This window comes from Pithys albifrons, chromosome 24 (assembly GCF_047495875.1).
Source record: "Pithys albifrons albifrons isolate INPA30051 chromosome 24, PitAlb_v1, whole genome shotgun sequence".
Lineage (NCBI taxonomy): Eukaryota > Metazoa > Chordata > Aves > Passeriformes > Thamnophilidae > Pithys > Pithys albifrons.
In genome coordinates this window covers 6,932,728-6,953,873 of record NC_092481.1, presented here as the reverse complement: position 1 = coordinate 6,953,873, position 21,146 = coordinate 6,932,728, and the positions used below count along the sequence as shown (strand labels likewise).

At 59.2% G+C, this 21,146-nt stretch overlaps 1 protein-coding gene across 10 annotated transcripts in view; it reads right to left on the bottom strand.

Moving 5' to 3' along the window:
* Positions 1-21,146, bottom strand: part of MACF1 (microtubule actin crosslinking factor 1) — a 137,689-nt gene that overhangs the window by 116,088 nt on the left and 455 nt on the right. For 7 of the 10 annotated variants that reach the window (XM_071576855.1, XM_071576858.1, XM_071576850.1 and 4 more), the window contains exon 2: positions 19,828-20,098. In XM_071576855.1, the coding sequence (XP_071432956.1) occupies positions 19,828-20,047 (220 nt within the window). In that variant the 5' untranslated portion in view covers positions 20,048-20,098. Of the gene's footprint in view, positions 1-15,358; positions 15,525-19,827; positions 20,099-21,146 lie in introns of those variants that run through there. The other 3 variants (XM_071576857.1, XM_071576861.1, XM_071576854.1) reach the window with 2 other exon arrangements.

The window sequence follows — 21,146 nt, the reverse complement described above, 5'->3', positions numbered from 1 at the left end:
CCGGAAAATGGGGATGCACAGGGAAAGGAACAGCAAAGCTCTCCCAGCAGAAAACACTGTGGCTTCTTGGGAGTGAGCAACATCAGCTCTAGGCAGAGGAAGGCTCGCTCGCACACCCACGTGCAAGAGGACACACACGTCTGCACGCTCTCCAGGGGCTTGTGCTGACATGGAGAGGTGGCATCTTTCCCAGGCCGGGGGAGGAGGAGGAAGGCGATGCCATCTCTGGGTCCCTCCCTGCCCCTCCGGCCATGGGGACAACACCACACACCTCCACGGAGCCATCTCTGTGGCTGGGTAAACACCCGCTCTGTAATTCCCAGCACACCCTGACAGTGGGGAGAAAAAGACTTGAAAAAAACCAAAACATAAAAAACACCAAACCCCACCAGGAGACCTGACAGAAGCCCCAGCAGAGCCCTGTGCCCAAGAGCAGCCCAAGCCCTGTCTGAATCCAGTACCCACTCCCACTGTCTGCACAGGAGCTGAGCACCAGGAACGCCCTGAATCCTGGAAAAATCCCCCAAATAAAGTCCCATGCCCCAGTCCCTCTTGGAGGAGCCAGACCCTACACTGGTGCAGTTGGTTGGGGTGCAGAGCTGCCCCCCAGCACAGCTGAGCCCCAGGGAGAAATGCAGGGAGCCGGGTGGGAGCCACGGCTGTTGGATCATCCTCGGCCACTCAAGTCCAAGCTTTGCCCTTCCCACAGCAGCGGCTCAGGGAGCAGGAAAGCCGTGGGGCGGAGGGATGGCCGGCATCAACACTCCTTTTCTACCAGCTAACAAAAGAGCTGGTGTCTCCACAGAGAGGCTTGTTATTCCAACGCCAACCAAAGGCTGCTTGGCAGCAGGAGAAATAGGAAAATGTTAGGCTAGTGGGAACTGGCTGTGCTTTGTTTGGGGGTGCTGTGTTTGCACAGGCTCCACACAACGAGGGTGTCAGGGCCAAGGGGGTCAGGGCTGGGCTGCCCACAATGGGGCTGCCTGGGTATGGCCAGGCTGGCAACCCCCAGTTCAGGTGCCCTCATCCTGCTCCTCACAAATAAAGCATAAAGGCAAAGAGAGGTCATGGTCCAAGGTGCTGTTAAAAAGCTGTGTGTCCCCTTTTTTTCTGCCTTCACACTCCCCCCCAGATGCGCCCCAAAAATCAACTCAGGGTCACAAGGAACACAAGGACAGTGGTGGTGGAGCTGCCACCCTGGAACAGGGGATGTGTGAAACCTCCTCTGAGAAATGGAGGTCAAAGAGAAGGAAGCAGCCGATTCCCTCCTCTTCCTCTGCAGATGGAGGGCAGGCAGCAACCTTGAGCCCTGATCTCATTAGATGTCCCAAACTAAGCAGTGTGAAACCTGATTAGTGCCGGGTGGGAGGCGGGCACAGGAGCAGCAGCTCGCTCTGCCAGCCTGCACCAGCACCCTTCAACTGGAGAGTGGGGTCTGGGAAGCAGGATACCCACAGTCCCCTTCCCAGAGCTCCCAGGATCTGGTCCCGGTCCTTCCACACTTGATCACAGCCATGGGCTGAGCCAGGGTCATGGCTGTGCCATGCCCTGAGTGATGCTCCATCCCAGGTGCTGCTGCCAGCTCCTGGCTGGCCAGCCTGGCATGCAGCAGCAGCAGCAGAGAGAAATGGAGGATTAAAAAAGGGGGGAGGCAGGAGCCTGAAACTTCAGTTCCCTAGAGACCTGCTCTCCCACAGAGAAACTTAATCCCTGTTAAAAAGCAAAGAAATAATCCAGTTGCTAACACTGCTCTGCTGGTTTCGTTCAAGCCCCGGATCTGCTGGACCCCACTAGCCTGGCCCAAGCCCACCAGATTCCCTCAGCACGGCCCAGCTGGACATTTCCAGAGCTAGAACCACAAAGTTGTGGTGGGACAGCTGTAAATCAACAGGGATCCTCAGTTAGGGCACAGCCAGAGGGTCCCCACAGCTGGCAGTGGTCCCCAGGGGACACCTCACCAGGTGCTGTGCCAGAGGAGTAGCATCAACCTATTCCCGGCAGTGACCAGCCCCAAATTCCTCGTGCAGAGGGAGACAGGGCTGGGAGAGCCACGTGCCAGAGGAACCAAAACTCTCCAGGGCCTCCACCCGCGGTGGCCGGGGCAGATGGTGGCCCTGGATCTCTTATCACACCCAGCCACCTTGGGTGGCCCCAGCCTGGGCTGCTCCTCAGGGAAGCCACCACATGATGGGACGAAAGCAAACGGCGACGGCGGCACACAGGGATGAGCTGTGGCACCACTCCAGCACTGGCACCGTGGTGCACACTGGGCAGGAGGCTGTCCTGACTCCTGCTCCAATCCCCCACATCCCTCCGGCAGCAGGGCCAGCATGGAAGGTCTAAACCCCTCTTTTTAACAGCAGAAACTCAGCGGGGACAAGAAACTCCTCACTGCGGGCACGTGAATGATGGTGAGGCAGCAGGAACAAGCACGGACCCACTCATGGCTGCTGGACACAAGGAAAATCTGAACCCGATTCCCCTGGGGAAAGCACGTGGCAGTGACAAGGTCAGATGGAGCCAGATTAGCTGGCATGCACAGAGAGAGGGCCGAGGAGATGCCGGGCTTGAGCCCGCTGCCAAGTAAACAACAAACTCCTCAGAAAGTGAAACCAGCCGTCCTGGTGCTGCTGGGAAAATTAACCCAGCAATAAATTTGTAATCAAATGGGTCTCCTGAGCCGAGCCCAAGGATCTGGTCACTCTGGGGCCGTGACAGATGCTGCCCCAGGAAACTCAAGATGGAAACTGTGTGGAAAGTCTGGGTGACCCCGCACCCACTGGGGCAGGGTCCCTCCCTGAGCACCAGCACAGAAACAGGGATCAGGCAGGGCGCCCCCACCCAGCCCCATCTCAGCTGGGCAGGCTGGGGGCACTGGGATGCTCTCCAAGCCTTTTGGAGGAGATGGATGCTGGCACTGAGCCGGGGGGTCAGGGGCCTGGACTTACATACACCAGCATTTACATATGAAACACTCCCAGCTCCAATATCCGCTCAAGCCTCCTCCTCCCTGGGGAGATGAATAGGGATGAGGGGGAGAAGGGAAAAGAAACCTCTCCAGCAATAAAACCTTGTTTTCCTCCAGCCCTGGCCAGCCCCACAGCTCAAGGGGAGGCTGGGCCTGCTGTTTTCAGCACCAAGAGCACACTTAGGTCTATGGCAAATGCCAAATGGCAACAGCAAAATGCATGGCACAGTGTTTCCATGCCAGTGGGCACCACAGAACCAACCGTCACTGCCAGCAAACGTGGGCATCCCTTCTGTGCTTGGATGTGTGGGGAAGCCCTCCAGCAGCATAAAAGGGGCAGTTGTGCCCACTCATAGTGCTGTTTGGCCTCCTCCAAGCATGGAATCCCAGACTGGTTTAGTTGGAATGGACCTTAAAGCCCATCTTGTCCCACCCCCTGCCATGGGCAGGGCCACCTTCCACTAGGCCAGGTTGCTCCAAGCCCCATCCAGCCTGGCCTTGAGCACTTCCAGCCCCTGCCCACAACGTGGTTTCCTCCATCTCCCTGCCTGTTCCACTTCCTGAATTAAAGCCACAAAGGGCTGTGGCAGACACAGTTGGTGACAGACAAAGTCACCATCACTTGGTCTACAGGCAGCAAAACAGACCAAAATCCAAAGACTGGGTTTCTTGGGGACTTGCCACCCATGTTTTCATGTTCCCATTACAGGCTCACAGGAGTGGAAAGTGCCACAAGCAGTGGGATGTGGGAGCCAGCGCTCTGGGCAGAGCTCTGGGCAGCACCTGGAGAGGGGAACGCTGCCAGATCAGCTCCTGCAACCAGTCACCTTGTAAATGTGATTAACAATGTCATGTTGGCTCCCCACACCTTGTTCTTGCAGGCAGGAGGGGAATGTGCTGAGCTGCAGCTGGAAAGCCCCGTGTGAGAAGTTCAGCAGTAGCTCCAAAACGCAGAGAGGGGGTCAGTGGCACCCAAACCCAGGATCCATTCATGCTCCAGCTCCCAAGGGGCTGCAGACAAGGGGACAGAGCTGGTCACCACCCCGGCACGCCCAGCCGGCACATGGCGACTCGGGGCTCCTTTTACATTGATTCCCAGTGCCAGCTGCAGCAAGGCTCAGGAAAAATTTATGATGGACACCTCGGCAGCATAAGAAAGTGAATTATATTCCTCCCAGACACGATAACTCAGGGCAGCTGTCAGCCCCAGAGCTGCGGGATTAACCCTTGGCGGGAGGGTGGGGAGGCTGCCAGCCTGCTGGTGACAACTCCCTTGGCTCCCTGCTAAATTAAACATGGAATTGATTCACCTTTGTTATACAATGGGATCAGCTGGTAAAGCCCAGCAGGGCTGAGGCCACTGTAAAAAGGAGTGAGTCAATGACAGTGTTGTTCGATGACAGGCAATGGCATTCCAGGTGCCTTCTGTTTTCCGCTCTGCCTTCCGTCTAGCGGGAGAATCCCCAGAGCTGTCTGCGAGGTTGGCTGGGAATTCCAGAGGAAAAAGCTCCTCTAACAACAAGGAGAGGAAAAAATAAAGAAAGAAAGGGGAGAAAAAGCAAGGGAAGCACTCCCAGAGCAGCAGGTAAACTGAGCTGGTGTCCCGCAGCCCGGGCTCGCTGCCTGCAGCAGTGGCACAACGGGCGCCTGCCTCCAGCCACCTGCCAGGGCCAGCCCTGCAGGATCCGGTGTCCCAGCCAGCTCTCCAGGGACAGCCCGCGAGGCAGGAGAGGACAAAGCCCTGGGAAAGAGTCACAGAAAGAAGGGAAGGGGGAAATCAGCAAAATCTGCACCCAGGTGCCACTGTGCACCCACAGCCAGTGGGATCCATGCAGCGAAAACACCCTCACCAGAGCCGGATCAGACCCCATCCCATGGGGACAGCACCCAGCTCCTCTGCCTTTAGCAGGAATTGGGGCTCAATTTCTTTTACAGTTGTTTCTTGCAAAGCAGCTTCCTTGGCCTCCCTGCACAGCTCCCAGGGCTGGCTCAGCCGCTGCCCCAGCGCTCGCTTTGTGCCCGGACCACGCCGCTCCACATCCAAATGAAAGACAAAAGAGGGAAGTGAAGCGGAGCCATGGAAAGCACCACCCCTGCCAGCTGCCTCCACGGGCAGCCAGCGACTCCTCCACATCCCGGGAGCGCTCCATGGCCTCGATCAGCGATCGATGGCAGATGGTCGGACTCGGCCGGTGGAGCCCCGGGAAGCCGTGGAGCCGGAGCGGCTCAGCCTCTCTCCACACTGCACATCCACACCGCGGAGCGGCAGAAATACCTCTCAGGGCGCCGAGTCCACCCAGGAACTTCTTGTACTTCTCCAAGTCCATTGTCCAGCCAAACCCACCCTGCTCCTCAGCTGGGTGGCATCAGGGTGGCCCACGAGCTCCAGCCACCGACCCCAGCTCGGCATTCCCGCTGGGCTGCTCGTCCAGTCGCCCTTTGACCACTGGCAGAGTTTCCTTATTTGATGAAGCGCATGAAAACCTCCCATGGCTCAAGGCCACCCCCCTTTTTGCAAATGAGCCCAGCAAGTGCCCCGCACCATCAGGGCCCCCCGGCATCCCTCACCCCACCCCTCCATCAGGGATTGTATGTCCTGGGGATATATTTCCAGCAAGCAGCATGTTTGAGGGAACTGGGAAGGGAAGAATTAAAAAACAGGGATGGGCAGGCAGAAGACTTGGAAAACTCAGTGTCCTCATCCTGTGGGAAAAGCCACCCTGTTGATTCTGACACCAGGCCACCAGTCTGGAAGCAGCCACCAGAAAAAGTGTCATGAAGTGTTGGAAAAATGAGCCAGGTGAGACCCAGGAGCAGATGGGAGGCAGAGCCCTCCTGTCTTTGCCCCTCGACATTTGCCACATGGCAGCAAGGTGCTTACAAAGCTGAAAAGGAGATTTACTGGTTTTAAAGGAATTTTTGGCAGCAGGAACCAGCCCAGAGGGGGATCCAAGCACCTGCCCCACTCATTGCTGCCGTTCAGCAAGACTGCTGTCCACTGGGCATGGACCAGGACTTCTGTCAAATCAACCAATTAATAACAATAATAATAATAGCAACAGCAGTGTTGAAATGTGCTGTCATGGAGGTAGATCCTGCCCTCCCTGTATCACTCCACTGCATCTCCAGAAAGATCCCATCAGATTGAGCAAGACCCACCACACGGTGCAGGATCTGCCTCCCTGGGCTCAGGCACCTTCCAGCACAGCCACCCTGGCACACCTGCATGAGCTTTGAGCTTTGTCAGAGGAAGAGGAGACAAGACCAGGGATGTGCCGCAGGAGCCAAATCTGCCCCCTGAAACCAGGGGTGGGAGCTCCCTGTGTCTCGGGGGGGGAGGAGATTCCCCTCCTCCAGGGGTACCTGAATCCCCAACTCTTTCACTGTGTCTTGGGGTACATCCCAAAGCAAGCAGCATCCCGTGGCAACATCCCACACTACCCATAAAAATATTAATAAAACCTAAACACTCATGGAAGCAACGCTGTACCCGCCTCCTCCACAGCTCCATGGACAGACGGACACCCCTCCAGGGACAGACCCACACAGGGGGTATTGCTTTCCACGGCGAGCAGAGCAAACCCAGCAGGCCAGTTGCTGCTTGTGCCCCTGACAGCTGCCTGCCTGGGAACCAGGGAGCCCAAATCCCTTTGGGAGCTCCGAGGGGGAAAGGGGGGCAGGTGGTGAGGAGCCTCCTCCTCACTCTGATTACACCAGAAACCTCTGCACCCCCTGCATCCATCGCCAGGCTCTGGTGGGATGGAGGTGACACTTGGAGATGGTACTGCCTCCGAGGGGGGCTGTCTGAGCCCTGTGGGCTCATCATCTCAGCAAGAAGGAGCTGATTCCATGGCCAGTGAGTGGCCACATGAACAGCCTGGATCCAGGGCTGGAGCTGGAGGTGCCTGGTTGGCAGCCTGGCTGCATCCCTGGCATGGTGGGGCTGCTCCCAGACATCCCCCCGCGCCCACCGGCAGCGCCGGCAGCAGAATAAAGTTGTTGCGAGAAGCCAAGTTGTCACCACTAAAAATAGCACAATGGAATTTTCCTCTAAAGGAAAAAAAAAAGGAAAAAAGTCCCTGCTTCTTGCTGACAAAGGGGCTGTGAGAAGGAAGGGAGGAGCAGCCCCATGGAGGGGGCACAGGGGGACATCGTCTCCTTCCACTCCCGCACCGCCAAAACAGGCACAGAGAGCTGAGCCCATCACAGAGAACAGTGGCAGGCACCACCAACATCCCACCTTAATTATCCCCATCCTCCCCTTCCCAGCAAGGGGAGAGACCAGACACCACCAGGATGGCCACCGGACACGACAAACAGGCAAAACTACAGAGGTGGGAGGGAGATGCAGCTGCCCAGAATGGGCCCCTCCAGCACCCCCAGCACCCACCATGGCTTTGCACCCCCAGGGTGAGCAGGTAACCCCACACTTGTGGGGGGCTCAGTGCCTCCCTCCCGCCTTGCTCCCTAACGGATCCAACACAAAAGGAGTCAGCGGAGTGGGAAGGCAGCCTGGAACCCACCAGTCCCCCCAAACCCTGCAGTGATGGGGAGAGTGGCACTTCCCTCCTCTCACCCCAAACTCTATTCACAGGCACCCCAGCTCCCTCCATCCACAAGCATCCTGGCTCCCTCTCCCTGCTGGGAACGCCAGGAATTCCTGGAGGAGGGAGGATCTTCCAGCTGGCTCAATCCACACACAGAGACTGGGGGGAGTCAGGGGAGCCTCCAGCTCCCAATGGCCACCACACACCCAGCCCTACGAGGAATCCCAGCATCTCCCAGCCCAGCAACTGCCCCCACAGCAGGAACGAGAAGCATCCCAAGCAGCCAAAGAGATGAAATATCTCCACATGCAGCGTCTGGAGCCGCCTGCAATGAAACCATGGCTGTCCCCACCAGCCCCATCCCAGGGCACTGCTCCCCAGTGTGCACTTGGGGGGCTTCACTTCACTTCCCCACTGTCACTAGAAGTGGGGCAAGGGCTGTTCCAGCCATTGCAAGGATGTTGGCAGAGTCAGGGGATGGAGGTTTGATCCATGGCATGCCTGGGGTGCAGGATGCATTTATTTAGGGACAGCCTCACCAGCACGGCTGTACCACCACAAAGCAGGGACACAGACACACCAGCTGTCCCCAACATCACTGGTAGCAATCCTCGTGTCAACTGAACATTCCCAAAGCAGGGAGGTGGTGCAGGGGCATTAATTAATGCTCATTAGCAGGCAGGAGACTGCAGGGCTGGGGAGGCAGCCCAGCCCTGCTCTGCATGGAAAGGAGTCGCTCCCACAGGATAGTTTTACCAGTACAGCTCTCAGAGCAAAACTGCCCAAGGTCAGTGAACCTCTTGGCCACGGGAGCCCTTGTATACAGTTTCCTGCAGGGAAAAATAAGTTGCTGGCAAAAGCATTTCTGAAAGGCCACAATGGACCCAAATAACGATTAATAAAAACTAAGACAAGTTACACCCTGATTGACACAACCAGAAGTCAGCACAAACATCCCACCAGGATCAAGGCACTGCTCCATGGCTATGTAGGAGCAGGGTTGCTGGTCAGGAGGCAGCAAGGACAGAGCAAGGGCTTGGGAGCAGGATGGGGCAGAGCTGCTTTCAATCCTAACCATGCCAGGACCATGTCCTCAGCCTGGACAGGTGTTCCAGCAAAGCTCAAGGTGGGCAAAAGCAGAGACTGGGAGAAAACACAATCCATGTGGGAGCTATAGGAGTGCAAAACACAGCACTCATCACCTGTGGGAGGCTGGCAGAGCTTTCCCAGCATCATTTAAAAATGCTGGATTCGAGCAGAGGAGGGCAGGGAGGGCAGGCAGCTGCCGGCACACTCGGGCTCACCGGAGGGAAACAGGGCCCAGCAGGAAATGAAAAATGGAAATGCAGCAAGTCACGCACAGGAAAACAACAAAATAAATATGATTGTGGCCTCAGAGCATCCAGAGCTCACTGGCCCAGATCACTGATAAACAGGGGGCACAAAGGGACACTCCTGAGACTGCAAGGACGTGGCTGCAGGAACCAGGCACAAGCACAAGACCTGCAGCCAGACCTGTCTCACCTCTGCTGGTACCCACAGACCCAGGATCCCATCAGAGCCTGCTCGTGGCTCTGCTCCAAAGGGCAAGAGGGAATCCCAGCTCAATCTGCTGAGATCAGCATCCCACTTCTCAGCCAAAATCTCCCAATCTTGCCCAACAGCCCTCCCCACTCCCCCACCTTCCAGGAATCTCTGGGCTTATCTGACCCAGAAGCAGGACACACATCTCAGATCACATCAGAGGACTCACTTTACCATGTCCATGGCCAAACATACACCAAATCTGATCACTCATCCTCCCACCCCACCACACATTTCAGTGGGAAGCTGATGCTGGAGCATTCCCCTCCCTGGCCCCCAGGCCGGGTGGGATCCATCCAGACATACAAAACCCCACGACGTGAGCTTGGAAATGAAACTTCCCAGCTTATTAACACGAGCATCCTCCGTGCTTTGCAAACACTGCTGTGCAGGGAACTTCCTTGGCAGTTTCCCTCTCCAAGCTGGAGGCTGTCTGAACACCCCCAAACCCAGCAGACAGCTCAGCCCCCCTAGACAGGGCAATGCTGAGAGGTTAAATCTGGAGCTTCCAGCAAGCCTTGAGAAAGACTGTCTGGAAGGAGAAGGGGGAGCTCGAAGTCAGCATCCAGCAGGGATGCTGCAGGCCTGGCTGCTGAGGATTCAGCATGGGGATATCCAGGGAGGGGATCTCACTACCAGGAAGCTGCTCTGCTCCCTGTGCTGGGGAGATCATCACCCTGGCTCCACCACCTCCCAGCACCGGCTCTGCTGGTTCCCACCCCACCCGCAGACTCGGATGGGATGGGAAAGGTGTGAGCAATCACTGGGGGTGCGGAGAGGAGCCGGTCTGTAGGTCCTGCCCATGGCCCTGAAAAGGTTCTCTCTCCCTCTCTCTGATGGCCCCATCCCACAGGTGTGCCAGCACAGCAACCACTGCACTGCCTCGCCCCACGGGCAACAGTGATTGCCTCATCTGCCTGGAAAACCCAGCTGGCGTTGCTAGGATCCATCCACAGCACGGAGCCTCCACAGCAGCAACGCCCTGGGTACGGCCGAGCCACACAGAGGAGTGGGAAGGGCTGGATTATTTGAGCTCAGGGAGTGGGGTCCCTTCCAGGGCTCCCCTGTTGGAGCAGAGCCCCAGGAGGAGCTACACTGCTTCCCAGCTGCTCCAAGCATCTTCCTGCTGCCCCAGGCCTGTCCCAGCCCTGCAGCTCCAGCCAGCAGGGAAACACTGCCCCGTGCAGGAACCAGCCAGGCCAAGCCCATGGTCCCAGGAAGGGCTCACAGCCCCTCTGTGCAGGAGGATGGAGCTTTATCCAGATCCCAGCATACCCACCCCAAGCTCCAGCACACCTTCTCCCTGCACCAAGACAGGAGGAACTGGAAACTGCAGTGCCTCGCTGCTTCCACAGCCTGAATTTATCCATTTGTAATGCATGAAAAGAGCACTTATCACCCGGATATTCAAACAATGGTGTTAAGACACTTTAAATTTAAACAAAACCTCTTGTTTTACTTCCCTCTGCGAGGTTTCTTGCCACTGGCATCAGCCACGGTATGTCCAGAGCAGTCTAAACTTAGCTGACACAAGCGAGACGAGCCTGGAAAGGGGGTTGGCTGGGAACCAGCAGACGGAGGTCAAAGACTCCGGTCTCGCCCCGAAGCATGAGCTGGGAAGGAAAGGCTCCGCCGGGAATGCGTGCAGGCTGTGCTGGGGAGAGCAGCGGGAGAACAGCCCTTGCAGAGGCTCGGCGGCGAGCTGGCTGCTGGGATGGGATCAAAGCCTTCCGGCACGGCCCTGGCAGGTCACGCCACGTGCCCGTGCCTGTGCCACAGAGGTACTGCGGTGCCACCACCTCAGACAGGCACCCAGCAGCCCACCTGCCCAGGGGATGTTCTGTCTGGCCCAGAAGCACATGGAAACAAGGAGCAGCAGCCAACAGCCCTGGGCCCTGTGAGTGGGCTCAGCCACGGTTCTGGTTCATCAGCAGGGCACCAGGACAACGATGGCCATGGCTCATGTTGATTTGTCGTGGGGATGCTGGTGGGATGGGGGAGGCACGTGTCTCTCTGCCAGGCAATCCTCACCCAGCAGGCACTGCCGTGCCTTGGCATGGTGGTGACTCCACTGCGAAGGCAGCAGAAAGCTGGCCAGGCAAGGTGGGGTGGATCCTGTCACCTGAAACACCATTTCCCTGCTGGCCAAAACAAACACGAGCAAAACACCTTCCAGCAAGTGCCTGGGCTCCACTTCACACCCACAGGGCTGCCCGAGGCTCCTGGCACCTTCCTGAGCCCCCTTTGCCTCTGGTCCCCCATGCACCAGGGAAGCCAATGACTCTCATGCACCTCCCCCAGAAAAATCAGTATTATCCCACTCAATGATGGGAAGCCTGATGGCTTCCGGCCCAGCTTCCCCCTGTGCTTGCTCAAGCCAGGGACTCTCCACTCCAAAAGTGGCACTTGGCCAACCTTCCTCCTGGGCAATGAAGAGGAAGAAGGGCTTCCTCTCCCCCAGTGAGGAGTCACTGTCACACCGCCAGCCCCACCAGCACTCTCATAGACCACAGAGACCTCGTGCAGCCCACTCAGTACCACCCAGGAACCATGTTTATCCTTGTGGGATGAAATCCCAGCAACAGCCTTGCATCAGGAGGCAGCTGCGTGCTGGGAGAGCTGCTTGGCTCAAGGCACCTCCAAGACCCCAGCACTGGCATCCAGACACCTCCAGCTGAATTTGCTAAGGCACAAATGGAAAAAAGGAGGTTCTTAAAGAGATGGGCATGGCCAAGATTGTCACCCACCACCAGGAAGGCTCCAGTCCCAACTGGGAATGAATCCTGGTGGATTTATACAAGGGTCCTCCACCTTTCCTGCCTGCTACCTTAGGGTCTCCTTCAGTCCCTGGAAGGTTGTTCCCTTCCTACAGGAGCCAGGTTACTCAAACAAGGTGACAAGGCACCCTGTGCTGTCCCAGTCCAAACAAGCCAGGCCACGTGCTGGGTGCCACGGAGCAGGCAGAGATGGCACTGAGGGTGGGGAAAAGCTTCTGGGATACTGCAGCTCCAGGTTTCTACCCCCACTCCCAAAAACCAGCTAATTAAGAAAAACAAAGGATTTCACCAGGACTGATTAGTTAATGTTTACAGCGCCCTGAGCAGGGAAAGCATGACCTGTGTTACAAGCTCTCAGCAGCACCGCCGGCACCCTTGAGCTGCCAGGTGTCCCAGGGCTGCTTGGAACAGGCCACACGCTGGATCCTGCTTTCCAGAGAAGCCACTGACTGTCAGCACTCCCCAAACCACGGTGGGAAGGACATGCCATGGGAATGGAAAGCAGCCTCAGCTGCTGAGCCATGCTCAGGGTGCCACGTGCCCACAGGAGGACACAGTAAGGCTTCCCTGCCTGCCCAGACCTCTCTGCCTGGTGACTCTGCCATGGTGGCAGCACCCAGAAGGGTTCCCAAGAGCTCCCCCATCACTCCTGGCACTGATGGCGTCATTCCCGCCGGCATCCGTGTGGCACGTCCCGGCATGCGCCACATGATCTGGTGATGAGGCAAGCGGGGCTGGAAACCACCCTGTGCCATGTTTCCCCAGTGCAGCCACAGGAAACTGGGCCAGACTGGTGAAGGTCGTGGCACTGGAGACCCCCCAGCTGCAGGTGTGGGGCTCTGTTCCAGGCAAGACAACTTGGAGGGTGCTGTGCCCCCCAAGGATGCCGGGGCCTGAAGGAAGCCACACTCAGGGAGGCAGTACCAGAGTCTCCATCCCCAAACTGCCCACCTTGAGCCCTGTGCCCTTGCTCAACCACCCCTCGGGAGCAGGTGGGTGCCCCCGCAGGGCTGATGCAGACCTCCTTCTCCCCCGGCACGCCTCGGAGCATCCCGGCGAGCCCCGGCGCCGCCGCAGCGCTGCGGCACAACCCCCGGCACCCCCTGCCAAGGTGGGTGTTCTTACAAAGAAAGAAATCACGGGGATCTGCCAGCTGGTTCCCTCCTGCTCATCAGGCAAAGGCGGCATTTACAGCTCCCCGTGCTGCTCCGAGACCCTTCCCGTGCCATCGCTCTCCTTGCGTCCCAACCTGCCCTGGCCTGCTCAATGGCAGAGGCCCTGCTGCTCAGATTGGGGCTTTTTAGGCTATTTTTTTAGGAATAGAGCAGTGCTGTCTAAGAGAAGTGCATTTGCAATCCTGGTTCCAGCAGTGCCAGGGGTCGTCCTTGCCCTCCAACGGTGTGAGCCGGTGCTGGCAGCGCCAGGTCTGGGATGTGGCAGGTCTGGAGTGGCCACCACGAGCTGGACACCAACGCCACAGGTCTCCCCACTCAGCCCTCAGCAGTCACATTTCACTGAAAACTCCACGTTTTTGCAGGATTAAGAGGGGGAGGGGATGAGCCAGCGGAAAACTTGTTCTGGACAGGAAAAACCAAAGCGATTACAGGAGCTGCAGTGGGGGAAAACAGGGAAGAGACAACACACCCAACGATTCAGGGCCCAGCGACCCAAACTCGGGCTCCCACTCAGCCCTCCCAGCACAGGTGGGACATCCTGGGGAGGGTGGGGAGTTGGGATGGGGTCAAAAGCAGAGGAAAGCTTTTATGGAGCATAAACACTCATGTCCCCTACACCACAAACAAGCTCAAGCAACACCCAGGAGGGTATTTCCAAGTTATTACCAGCTTTCTAACATATCTCAGCACAAAAAGTAGGTATTACCTAAAGAGAACTCCTTCTGAGAGGAGCCCAACTGCTCAGTGAAAGCACCAACACTCAGAGCACAGGGCAGGCAAAGGGAGTCCAGGTGCCAGGGGTGCTCCTGCTGGGCCAGCACACACAGGCACTGGAATTTCCATTTTTCTTCAGCACAAAGCAAACCTGATGCAAACAGCAGCTCTTCCTGTGCCAGCGCTGGCACCCACTGCAGTTTCCTGCATCTCCACACTGAACCCAACTACATCAAAGCAGCTTTTTATTAATAAAAGTTTGTCAAGTACTTGGAGGAGCCCCAGACATGTTTTCCAGCGCCTTTCCAAGGCTCCCAAAGAGGCTTTACCCCCTGCTGCCCGTGGAAGCAGAGCGAGCCTGCACGTCTCCCCCACCTCTGGAGGTTTGAGTAGCACCCCTGAATCAGGGTGCCAGGGAATCCATTATCCCCCTTTCTCTGTAGGCAGAAAGGAAAAGGAAACGGGCGCCGCGAGCGCCTGGCTCGGCTCGGCTCGGCTCAGCCATCCACATTTTAAAGAGACTTGGCTGCTAAACTTATAAAACAGAGCGCTGGGAGCCCTGTGGGGCTGAAATCTGGGCTCCAGGACAAGTCTGGCGCTGCAGCGAAGGAGGAAAAATAATAATAACAGGCAGGAGAATGGGAAGGCACAGAAACACCAGCGATGAGGCACTGACAGCAAAACTGCACACTCACTGCCGGCACCGACACCGGCACCGGCACGGCCGCGGCTCTGCCAGCCTGGGCAGCACCACGGCCCTTCTGCCACAGCCAGCACCTCAACCCCTGGGGCACCCAGGGGTACACACACACCTTGTGCCACCCCAGAGAGGGCACAGGGATGATGGACGTTGCCATGCTGGGTAAGGGACGGAGGGACACGGAAACTCTGGGAATCCCATGCAGGGGACACGGGAATCTCACACAGGGGACACAGGAAACTCACACAGGGGACACGGGAAACTCACACAGGGGACACGGGAAACTCACACAGGGGACACGGGAAACTCACACAGGGGACACGGGAATCTCACCCAGGGATGCTGAGTGCCGGCAGCTCACGCAGGGACCCCAGACATCCCACGCAGGGCCCACCAGTGCCACTCATCCCCTGGGCACCCTACGCAGGGATGCTGAACCCCCGGACAGCCCACGCAGGGACACTGAGCACCCAGACAGCCCACGAAGGGACTCTGAGGATCCAGCCCACGCAGGGACACTGAGCACCCAGACAGCCCACGAAGGGACTCTGAGGATCCAGCCCACGCAGGGACACTGAGCACCCAGACGGCCCACGCAGGAACCCTGGGCATCCCACGCAGGGGCCTCTCAGGCTTCAAGCGTCCCACGCAGGGGACACCTGGGGCACCCGGACCGCGGGTACCCCCACGCCGGGGGGACACTCGCACCCCGGGTACCCCACGCAGGGGCTGCCGCGCTCCCCGAGGATGCTCCCGCCGAGCATCCCACCCCGCCGGGCTCCCGGGGCCACCCGCAGCGCTCCGTCCGTGGGCACCGGGACAACCCCGGGACCGCACCGGGGCGGCCCCGCCGCGCTCCAGGCCCCGAGCGCGAGCCCCGCCGGCCGCAGTACCTTTGTAACGCTCCAGCACGTCCTCGTAGGCCTGCACGAACTCCTTCTCCTGCGTGCGGTTGGCAGGGAGCAGCCCCGGCACGTAGCCGGCCATGGCGGCCCTTTGTGCCCGCGCTGGGCGCAGCTGCCGGCGGCGCGGCCAGGGCCGGTCTGCGACGGGGCCGCTTCCGCCGCGCCCGCCCGGCGGGGGGACCCGCCCCCGGGACGGACACGCCCACCGCGGGGACACGCCCCCGTGCGGGACACGCCCCCTATGCGGGACACGCCCCCTATGCGGGACACGCCCCCTGTGGGACACGCCCCCTGTGGGACACGCCCACCTATGTGGACCCGCCCATCTATGTGGGACACGCTCCCGGGACACGCCCACCATGTGGACACGCCCCCCAGACACGCCCTGCTGGTTACACCCATGTGCGCGGGACACGCCCCCGGCAAGCCCCAATTGGTTGTTGCTCCGCCTTTTGCCCCGCCCACTAATCAGGCCACGCCCCCAGTAGATCCACAAATTGTGGGGGCTCCGCCCCCAAAGCGAGGCCACGCCCCCTGCACCCGCCCTGGCCCCGCAGCGTCCCCTGGCGGTGACACCAGGAGGTGACAGTGGGGGTGACAGTGAAGAGTCACACTGGGGGGGGCAGTGCGGTGAACACTGGGGGGGTGACACCAGGAGGTGACAGTGGGGGTGACAGTGGGGGTGACACCAGGAGGTGACACTGGGGGTGACAGTGAAGAGTCACAACAGGAGTGACAGTGGGGTGAACACGGAGGGGAGTGACACCAGGGGTGACAGTAAGGAGCGACATCGGCGGTGGCAGTGTGGTGAACACTGGGGGGTGACACCAGGAGGTGACAGTGGGGGTGACGGTGGGGGTGACAGTGAAGAGTGACACAGGAGCCAGCTCCACCTGCCACCCCCATATCTGCCAGAAATCCCGCTCAGCGCCCCCAGATCCCATCCCAGCTGATGGAGCAAAACCTCCCACAGAAACAGGAGTCACAGGGGCCTGAGGGTGGCTGTCCCCAGGCCAGGGGACACCCCAGCCCCTCCCCGAGCCCCCTTGTGACCCCACAGGACACCCCCTCACTATGACCCCAGCCCAGCCCCAGCTCCTCCCACTGGGCCAAATCCCGGCCTTTTTTGGCCATCTCAAGATGTTGCTTTTTCACCCTGATGCACCGTTCCCATGGCAACTGGAGGGCCCGGCTGGGTAACCATGGCAACAAGAAAAGCCCCATCCCTCTCAGACAGACACCCTGTGTCTCCCCATCACCCAGAGACCCCTAAATCACCCCAGGGTGGTGGGGGGCCTGCACCCCCATCCCTTCAGGGGATGAAAAAGAACCATCAGCATCCTCCTCTTTCTCCTCCTCCTCCTTCTCCCACAGCCTTTGGCCTAGGGTGGGGTTACACAGATCACCCCCTATCATCACCCCGGTTTCAGAGGCATCTCCCCTTCATCGTTGTGCCTTAATTAGGAGAAGTAATTAACATGGCACTGAACACTGCTGTCCGGCTGCATCCCTGGCAGAGCCTCCACAGGGAGGAGGGTTTGAATCCCGGCGACCTCGTGGCGGGGTCTTTGTGCCCAGCGGTGCCACAGCCAGGCAGGCATCCTCAGGCCATGGAGAATCCCACAGGGAATGGCCAGAGCATCCACTGGGAACGGGCACATGGATGCAGCCCCTGCAGCTCTGCACGGAGCCCTGCAGAGGTGCCTGCGCTCACCACATCCGTCTGACCCAAAAACGCGTTCCCAGGGACAGGGAGGTGTGTGCCCGCCAGCTGGCACTCCGCGGTTCCTCCCGGGCAGGGGGAATGCTGCTCCCAACCTGCCCCGGCCCCACGGGCTCTGCCGCTCCCAAGGCAGCAGAGAACAAGGGGGTTTGTTCCCGAGGCCCCGGGATGCAGCACAGCTCCCTCCCTCAGCCAGCGCTGCCGCTGCCAGCGGCGCGGGTGACGCCGGGTGACAAAGGACTCCCGGGAGGCTTTTCAAAGAGCCCTTGGAAAATCCCTGCGACGCCTCGTCCATCACCCCTGCCCGCCCACCACCAGCACCCCCAAATCCCCGGCCCCCCCTGCCCCAGCACCGCCCCAGCATCACCCCAGCACCCCAACACAGCCCTGGCAGCTCCAAGCACAAACAGATTTAGGATGAAAGAGCCTTTTTTTTCTCCCCAAAAAGAGCTCTCTCTGCCCACTCTCACCCTCTGCCAAGTGCCTGGAGCAAGACAGAGCAACTCAGGGCCAAGGGTCGGACTCTGACCCTCCACATCCTGCTCCCCCCCATCACTGCCTTCCAAGGAGATGCCAGCAAAGCAGGGAACAGCTCCAGAGCTGCCCGGGCACCCAGCCCCCTGCACCACGGCACCCCCACAAGGTCCTTGCTGGTGCAACCCCTCCCTTGGCATGGCCATGTCCTCCTCTCCTTGGCTCTGATGGCCAGAAAAGATGCAGAGACCACTGGACCCATGGATAGCGAGGAGGAACAGCTCCCCATATCCATGTGTCACCCCTAAACCACCGAGGCGCCAACCCTCCCCTCCCTGGTCCACAGTGGGCAGCCCCTCACAATGCCCAGGCTCTGTCCCCACCGCTGGACTGGGTCCCTGGTGCCCCATCCTGGGGATCCCAAGGACTCAAGCCCCATTCACCTGCCCAGGCACACCAAGAGGTGCCAACTGCCCCAGGGCACCTCCCACAGGCCACGATTCCGGTGCCCAGCCCGGTCCCTGTGGTGGGAACAGGCACTGGGACGGCCGGCGCCCTGCAGACATTCCCGCTGAATAATGCAAGATCTGAATCAATATTTCAGCTCATTTTCAAACTTGGTGACACAAAACTGTCTTGGAACTCTTTTTTTCTCCAGCTCAGCACTGTCTGACTGCACCTCCCGAGTTATTTTTAATGGGGAATCAGCATGAAACCGAATTTTGTGACATCCCCCTGCCTTTAATCACGGGCTGGATCCAGCCAGAGTAATGACAAGCACTTGGCACCCCAGGCAGAAACACAGCTGGGGAATGGTTGTGCCTTGGAAGGGTCCATCCCTGGGGTGTAGGAGGGTGCTCAGCACCCAGCAGGATGGGGCTCTTGGGGCAGAGCAGGTCCATGAGCGTGATGGTCAAGCCTGGAACTGTTCAGGGCCAGGCTGGATGGAGCTCTGAGCAACTTGGTTTAGGGGAAGATGTCCCTGCCCATGTAGGGGGTTGGAACGAGATGTTCTGTAAGGTCCCTTCCAACCCAAACCATTCCATGATCCTATGAGGGGTATGCTGGGCTCCTGGTCCCTGGCCATCTCCCAGCCCCAGCAGTGCTGGGATTTGGGGCAGAGCCAGCCACACCCTGCACATTTGCTTCCCCCAGCCCCAGACGGTGCATTCTCCAGGGCCATCATTTGAATCAACTGGTTCTTCCAGCCCCAAGACGCCTGGAGCCGGGATGGCACCGCGTGCCCGAGTGGCACCGCGGCACGGCCGGAGCCGCACGCACCCCTGTGCCATGGGGCAGGCAGGCAGGGAGGGCAGCAGGGCCCCACAGCCACTCCCAACCTGTGCCAGGTGCTGCCCCTGCACCCCAGTGCTCCCAGTCTGAACCCCCATAGCAAGATAAAAGCCAAGCTCTGGGTTTCTCCTGGAGCAGCAGCAGGAACAGCCTGGCCAGGCCTCGGCAGGGGCCCCTCAGCATGTCCCTGAACCCCGATTTGCTCTGGCAGGAGCAGATCAAAGGTGCCCAGAGTGCAGGGAGCTGTGGACGGACCCCAGCAGACACAGATCAAGGTCCCTGATGGCCATTTGGCCCCAGTGAAGAAGCAAATCCTGGCTCTGGTGTCTGGAGCCACCAGCTTGAATAAAATCCTCCATCCTCCCTCCCCGACAGCCCCAGAGTGGAGTCCCCACCACTCCTCTCAACCAGAACTTGGAGAAGGAGCCATTGGCCACGGTGGGTCCTTCTCTGTCTTTGTTTCTCCTTCCCATCCCCATTCCTTCCCCAGGGCTGTGGGCTGGGCACAGGGACACACAGAGCAGTGTCCCAGTGACCACAGTGATGGGGCTGTCCATGAACACCACCAGGGCAACATCATCTGAGCAGGAATCCCAAACCTCCCAGGGCAAATTCCTGCCTCGAGTACAGCCAAGGGCATTGTTCTACCAAGGAGCCATTTAGTCCTTAATTAAGCATTCTAATGTCACTGAACCCACACTTTGGAGGTGCCCAGTCATCTCTTAACCCCAGAGCTGAGGGTATGAACTGCCCAGGGTGAGCCTGGAGAAGACAAAGCCATGGCAGACCCAAGCCACCACCCTGCTCCTCAGCCAACAAAAAACACATCCATCCCTCCCTTGCCCATCCCATCCATTCCCAGCCTCCCTGGGGAGCAGCAGGGTACAAGGGTGACCCCAAGACCATCCCAGTCACCGTGGGGGGAGCCCCATGTGCCCATCCCCAGCACAGCAGGGCGCTGCCTTACCTGCAACCCTGACTACAGCCCTCTCGGCTGGGTCCAGCACCGAATCCTGGCTCTTCCTCTTCCTCTGCTCATGGAGGGGTAAATTCCAGGGCAAGGTGTCCCCTGCTGGGCAGGGGGAGAGGCTGCCCGAGCGCTCGCTGCGATAGGAGCGCTCGCTCCGACACGACCGCTCGCTCCGGCACGACCGCTCGCTGAGGGTCTCCTCGTCGGAGGACGACATGGCCCAGGGCACGGGCACGAGGGTGGGCAGGACGTCCCCACGGGCAGCACCCTGCAGAAGGAGCAAACAGCACGTGACACCGGGCCACCGGTCAGTCCCTCCCTGCCACAGGTGCTGGGGGTGATGGAGAAGGGATCAACCCACCGTGGACATCTCAGCCCTCACCCCCTGCCCAAACACCCTCGTGGGCAGCTGAATCAGCCCTCCCAAAGCTCCTAAACGCTGCCTCAGTTTCCCCCTTGCTGGTCTGACAGCTGGGATTCCCAGGGATGGGGACAGTGGCGTGGCTGCCTCTCCACCAGCAAAGCTCACACTGGCATCTCCAGCACCAGTTCACTCCCACAAAGCCAAGTCCAGCCTTTTGGGTTTGGTTTCTTTGTGCTCGGTACAAGAAGAAGCAGCAGATCGGCTCTGCCCTTTGTACCTGCAGGTTTTTCCCCTCTGAGAATGGGAATGGCTTTAAAAATCCTATTAATCATGGCAGGGGAAGATGGTAGGGCTTTCTGGAGCACGCCGGGAGTGAGCTGTGCCGCGTACACACGCTGGGCAAATAAGCACCTTGGATGAGACATATTTAAAATAAATCTCATTGTGTCCTCTAGCACGACCAGGAAAAATGCCTGAGACTCCTACAAGCGATGTGCCGCGGCGCAGGAGCCGCCTCCATCGCGCCGAGCCTTCCCTTATTCCCATCATTTAATCAGCAAAACAGGAACAAAGAGAGCCAAAAAAACATTGAAAGAAAAGGAGAAAGGATTCCATGAGTCATTCACCCCCCATTGAAAAGCTGCAAAAAAATGCATCGCGGCCCAACACAGCGGCTCCCCCAGGCAGTCCCGGGGGGCTCAACCCGCGCCCTCGTTTCTGGAGGGACCCACGGGTGGGGGGTGGGGGGTCCGCGAGGCCGGGGGGGTTCGGTGCCCAGGGCGAAGCAGGGCCGGGGGCTGCGGGGGCTGCGGGGCTGGACCCGGGGCTGCGGCGCAGGCGGGGGGGCAGCAGGTGCGGGAGGCAGCGGGGTGCGGGCACGGCTCTGCGGGGGCACACGAGGCCGGTTTGGCACCCCGGGTCCTGCTCCGCCCCGCCCCAACCCGCTGCTCAC